We start from the raw sequence: 5,534 nt of genomic DNA, 5'->3' as shown, positions 1-5,534 counted from the left end.
TTTTTTTTTTTTTTTTTTTTTTTTTTGCATTTTTGGAAGAAAAAAAAGAAAAAAAAATCAACAGAACAGAACGGATATCTTTCTTGTTAATTTTTTTTTCTTTTGCTTTGTTTTGTTCTCACATCCTCTTTAAGGTCTCAGCCCCCCTTTTCCCCTTACGAGCGTTACGGGCGTTTTGAAGCGTTCATTCATACCCGGGTCATCTTGTACATAACTAATACAGATCTTAGTCCTTGAGATATTAGTCCTTTCATTTGACTGTCTTCTGGAAAATATATAGTACGGAGTACTACTTAGTCACCCAAGCCACATCTGTGATCTGTTCTACCGTGGTAGCTCAGCCTCCACCAAACGGCGATACTCTCTAAGCCTAAGCTGCTATCCTCGTCCAAGGGGGGATGGTGCACTGCCACATTCCAAGTGACGTAGAATTGCTGGTAGTCGGACGAATATCTAGTACGGGGGATAGGAATAGATTTGAGTTGAATTGATATCTAGCTAGGTACTAACCAGTATAGTTTATACGAGATACTTCATGGGAGGTATCAATGCAGACGAAGTAAAGCTGTGAAAGCGTATAATTATGTGCTCAATGGGGTGATGAATGTGTTCGCGAGATGGCGCATGACCCCATGACTCGCATCGCTGTCTCAGCCCCGCGCTATACAGCGTCAACCTCGCCAAATGCAGGGCGCCTTAGGGAAGTAGGTAGTACATACCACACACATAAAGGAGACGTAAAGTAGGAATGGTCCTGATAGTTAGCCATATGTCCCCATCATATTGCTTTAGTCTGACCATGTCCGAGGTTCCCCAGACCCCCAAGTCTCGACCACGATTTAGTGGAAGCGAGTCCCTAGGTGGCTCTTCCAGTCGAGAGGGCTCTCCTGCTCCCTCTCCGGGAAGTGTCTTCAGTCTGTCGGATTCAATCGTCACCGATATCACCACAGACTATGGCTGGGAGACCCCGGTCAGAGATCCAGAATCCAAGACAAAAACCGACAGCCTCGCAGAGAGAGAGAAAGATGAGGACGTCTCATCCCCCATCGTGGGAGAAAAGAAGCCCCGCCGACTCCGAACAGCTTCAGGATCGGAGGACAATCCTTTGGTGCTGAGCAAGCGAAAGAAGGACGATGGAGTTTCTTCTGTCACCGACAAAGAGGGTTTCTCCCGCCAATTGCCGGAGGGACTTGACCTACTTTCCATCTATGACAAGTCGATGGGAAGAAAGCGATTGCGGCAGACGAGGCTCGAGCACTGGATAGCCGGGAGTGCCAATGACATCAGCACCGATTTTGCAGGCGTCGGAACAAGGATCCTGAGGCCTAGAGCAAGGAGCCATAGTGCCGCAAAGCAAAAGGCCTGGCCTGACCCGATTCCTAGGACACCGGAGCAGGTCCCTGACACAAACTATCCCGTTCCGACAATTGAAATCACCGAAGCCGAGAGCAGCGAAGAGGACTCGCAAATTCCATTCTCGTTGGGTCTACTCGAAACCCTCCCTTCAGCGGATTGCATAAGGAAAGCGCATCGAGAGTCGCTGTGCAAAATCCTGCCATTCGAGATTCAGCAGCATTTGACGGAAGATAGCTCACATTGCCCAGCCTGGACACGCAGCCGTCAGCGATGCAAGAGAACACGTCAAGTGGATGGAAAGCACATTGTGCAGTCACTACAGAGCTTGAAGACATTGAATCCCAGCGAGATCTTCCACTGCATCGATAAAATTGTGGAAGCAACAGTGTGCCCTCACTCACACAAAAAAATCGCGAAAAGAGAGCTGCAAAGCTGGGAGGAAGACTTTAAGAATCTCTCCCGGATCCGAGACCTCAACCATATCTTTCGACCGGAAGATGACCGCGTATTAGCTCTTGTCAACTGGCTTTTCCACCTCAGCAAGGGGAGCGTATCCCAACTTCAAAACAAAAGCTTCACTCCATCAAAGCCGGGGAAGGACGATTCAAGCAAGGTCCCTCCGGTACTCAATTTGATTCAAGAATTCAAGCCCTATGCCACCAAGAAATTGACAGGGTCTGTGTCGGAGGAGCTCGCAGCGCTTCTTACAAAGCCCTTGTCGACGAGGGAGATCAAAGAGCAAGGCTCGATGTATATCTTCTGGCAGCCCGGAAATTTCGGACACCTAAAGATCGGCAAGTCCGGCAACGTGCACCGCCGTATGAGAGAGTGGATTTCGCAATGCAAGAAGCCGATTGAAGTGTTTTTCCCGAAGCTGTCGGAAGACGGCAACTCGGACGCAGAGGAGGTGCAACCCGTGCAGCACATCTATCGCGTGGAGGCTCTGGTGCAAATGGAACTAAGGTACTGCCGACGAACCGAGGCGAGATGTCCTGGCTGTTTCAAAGCCCACGTGGAATGGTTTGAGATTCCACGAGACATCGCAGTGGAGGTGATAAGCAAATGGATGGCTTGGATGCGGACTTGCCCCTACGAGAGGCGGTTGATACAGGTCGAAGAGGGAGAGGAAGAAGAGCAATGGGTGCTCAAACAGCAAGAAGAACAGCGGGTGAGCGAGTTGTCTCAGCCACATCGATCAGTTGCGGTATCTGGCCCTGCCATTGCTCCTATTACTCCTGGTGTTCCTGGTGCTCCTCCCTCTCGACTTTCGCTTCCCAGCTGGGAGAGAGACAGCAGTCGGCGACTCAGGAGGAAATCAATGTAGCAAGATGTTAAGTCCAGCTATCTCTGGTGAACAGTTCGTAGCAATCAGCGAGTAGAAGACCTCAACGATGATGGATTGTTGCCTTGACTGGATGCAGTAGGAAGGTAGTAGCAGGTAGCAGGGAGTTACATGGAAGAAGTAGTAGATTACATAAGGTGATAGAAGATATATGGTAAAGTTACTGTAACAGGACACGGCAGAGTCCTCCGCTGTGACACCCGCAGCCAATCAACGGCTCCTCTTTCGGAGCGTGTCTCGATCGAATGGCAACGGACGCTTCCAATTCCGGCGCCGTGACGCCGACAGAACATTCAAGCCTGAGGCATTCTGTTTCTCTCTGTCCTACCTCATGGCAGTGTCAGTTCACTCGTAGTACGGAGTATTCTTACATGCTGAGTGCTGAGAGGCTGTGGAACTTGTAGAATCCAAGATGTGGGACATTTCTCCGTAGACTACTATAGTTATAATTATAGTTATAATTATAGTTATAATTATAGTTATAATTATAGTTATACCTCATACTCTAACACCGTCTCAATCAATCCATGGCTGTCTTCGTCACTGCGTCGTGGCCCCGGCTCCACTCGCCGTTTCGTGATCCGCCGGTGGCTCCAAGTCTGGCCCGGACAAAAGCTTGGTGGAATTCTGTTGACGAACTGTCGTCGTCGCCCGCTCCTTTGCGAATCACCCTGTTCTTGACTTGTCACTCCTTAAAACACCTATTATTGCACATATCTGGCCTTTGTATTTATTTATCGTTTATTATTTGTTATTTTACCTTTTTGTTTTACCTGGTTGTCGCTTGTACAGTGTCCCGCCTTGTCTCTCTTGCTGCCGAACACCCCCCTGAGGTTACCCGGTCCTACAAAGACTGTGTCTAGCCTATATGTACAACTCAATGCTGGCGATTATTGTTTAATTTAGCAGGTATTTCGATCTCCTGACAAGCTATATTTTTATGCAATGATTTTAACACGCATGGGAAGAAAGTCTTGACATCAACATCGATGGTTACTCCACGGCGGCGAGCGATCCTCCTTCTCGGCTTCGTCTGTATCTGGCCATTGTTTTTGACGGTCCGGACTCTATCGAATAAATGGCGGGATCTCTCCCAGCTAGCGGGCATGGGCGACCTGGTCGAAACCGGCAGCACAAAACCACAACTTGTTCTTTTGAACAACAGCGCCCTGCCCAGTGCGGAGAAGAAAACAGGCAGCAACAAGCTCTATGCCCCTCGCCCAGCGTACCACCCGGGCGTGCCTAAGCCGCCCGGGTCGAACTATTCCAAGATCCTCGTCGCGCCACGGATGACGGAGGAGGACACCTCATGGATTGCGAAGGAGCTTCCAGACTGGGAATCGGCCATCTACGTCGCCGACGACCCCACGGCCGAGCTCCACCCGCCCATGAACAAAGGCCACGAGGTGATGGTGTACCTGTCGTACATCATCGAGAACTACGACCAGTTGCCGGATATCATCGCTTTTATGCATTCGCACCAGTTTGCCTGGCACAACGAGGAGATCTTTGAGACCGACGCCGCTCAGATGCTGCGGCGCCTCAACCCGGCGCGCGTCATCCGCGAGGGGTACATGAACCTGCGCTGCGTCTGGGCGCCCGGCTGCCCGAGCTGGATGCACCCGGGCACCCTCAAGGAGGATCGCACCAAGCAGGAGGAAACCATGCTCGCCCGGTCGTGGGGGGAGATCTTCCCGGAGGAGCCCATTCCGGACGTGCTGGCGCAGCCCTGCTGCGCGCAGTTTGCCGTCTCGCGGGAGCGCATTCTCTCGATCCCGCGCTCGCGCTTTATCTTCTGGCGCGACTGGATGCTACGCACCGAGCTCAGCGACTACATCTCCGGCCGTATCTGGGAGTATCTGTGGCATGTCATCTTCACGGGCGAAAACGTCGTCTGCCCCCAGGAGCACGTCTGCTACTGCGACGGCTACGGCCTCTGCTTCGGCGGCGAGGACACCTACAACACCTTCCAAAAAGCCCGCAATGAAAAGACCAAGCTGGAGGACCAGCTCACCCATTGGCGGGACCGCGCCCGCCTCCTCGAATCCACCCGCGGGCGCGGCCGTCTCAGCGAATCGAGCCGCCTGCATGTCCCGGATCCGGGCGTCGATATCGACTTCCAGAACAAGATCGAGGAGAAGCGCCGCATCATCGCCGAGATGCTCGCCGACGCTGAGGCCCGCGGCGCCAACCCAGAACTCAGAGCCGCTGAGTTGGGGTTTCAATGGAACGAGAACGGGACGATCGGCCTGCCATGATCTCTCCCCTTCTCTGCCTCCTTGTCTATTTTTTGGCATTTTTGGTTATTTTCTTCCTATAGAAAGGCGTTGGTTGGGGTTAGCCCGGGACATATCTTGTACATCTGATTTTCTTTTGGGGGGGAGATTGGAATATATTTGGCTTCGTCGGTGTATATAGTGTGGCGACATAAATGAAGCATTTTCATGTGGTATGACAATTAGTCTGAATCAATATTATATAGATTGCCTATAGCTAATGATTTCTTCACTCACTATTCAGATCCTATTGAATACTTTTCTCTATATTGACCTCCCTGTCACTACTGGAGTAGAATTACTACGTAGTGGCCCAGGCCATTTAGTAACGACGGTTAGTGAAGGTTTTTTGAGGTTTTAAAACAGTTATGATTAGTTTTAAAACTAGTATTAAATTATTATATAGTTATTAATTATTTTTAACTTAATAACTATTATTAATAATAGATAATAATTAAATTATTATTTAAATATAATACTAGCTCTATTTTAAATAAAAGAAAAATTATTACTTTATAATATAATAATTATTTATTAATTATTTATTAATTATTTATTAG

At 49.6% G+C, this 5,534-nt stretch overlaps 2 protein-coding genes across 2 annotated transcripts in view; both read left to right on the top strand.

Moving 5' to 3' along the window:
• The first annotated feature begins 636 nt into the window (after positions 1 to 636).
• On the top strand, positions 637 to 2,806 carry ASPZODRAFT_133022 (hypothetical protein). The gene has a single exon (XM_022723168.1). It carries the CDS (start codon positions 800 to 802, stop codon positions 2,678 to 2,680), a length of 1,881 nt encoding a protein of 626 aa, XP_022580567.1. The 5' UTR covers positions 637 to 799; the 3' UTR covers positions 2,681 to 2,806.
• An 881-nt stretch (positions 2,807 to 3,687) lies between these two features.
• The window catches only part of ASPZODRAFT_152288 (hypothetical protein), a gene marked incomplete at both ends in the record, with an annotated part of 6,712 nt that continues 4,865 nt past the window's right edge, over positions 3,688 to 5,534 (top strand). The window contains 2 exons of the mRNA XM_022725838.1: positions 3,688 to 3,816; positions 3,904 to 4,916. Coding sequence (XP_022580566.1) covers positions 3,688 to 3,816; positions 3,904 to 4,916 — 1,142 coding nt within the window. The remainder of the gene's footprint in view (positions 3,817 to 3,903; positions 4,917 to 5,534) is intronic.

Source organism: Penicilliopsis zonata (genome assembly GCF_001890105.1).
Source record: "Penicilliopsis zonata CBS 506.65 unplaced genomic scaffold ASPZOscaffold_8, whole genome shotgun sequence".
In the NCBI taxonomy this organism is placed as follows: Eukaryota; Fungi; Ascomycota; class Eurotiomycetes; order Eurotiales; family Aspergillaceae; genus Penicilliopsis; species Penicilliopsis zonata.
Note: the sequence above shows the minus strand (reverse complement) of the source record. Positions and strands in the feature narration are given on the sequence as shown.

Coding starts and splice junctions, on each gene's coding strand:
- ASPZODRAFT_133022 (XM_022723168.1), top strand. CDS start 800: ATGTCCGAGGTTCCCCAGACCCCCAAGTCTCGACCACGATTTAGTGGA.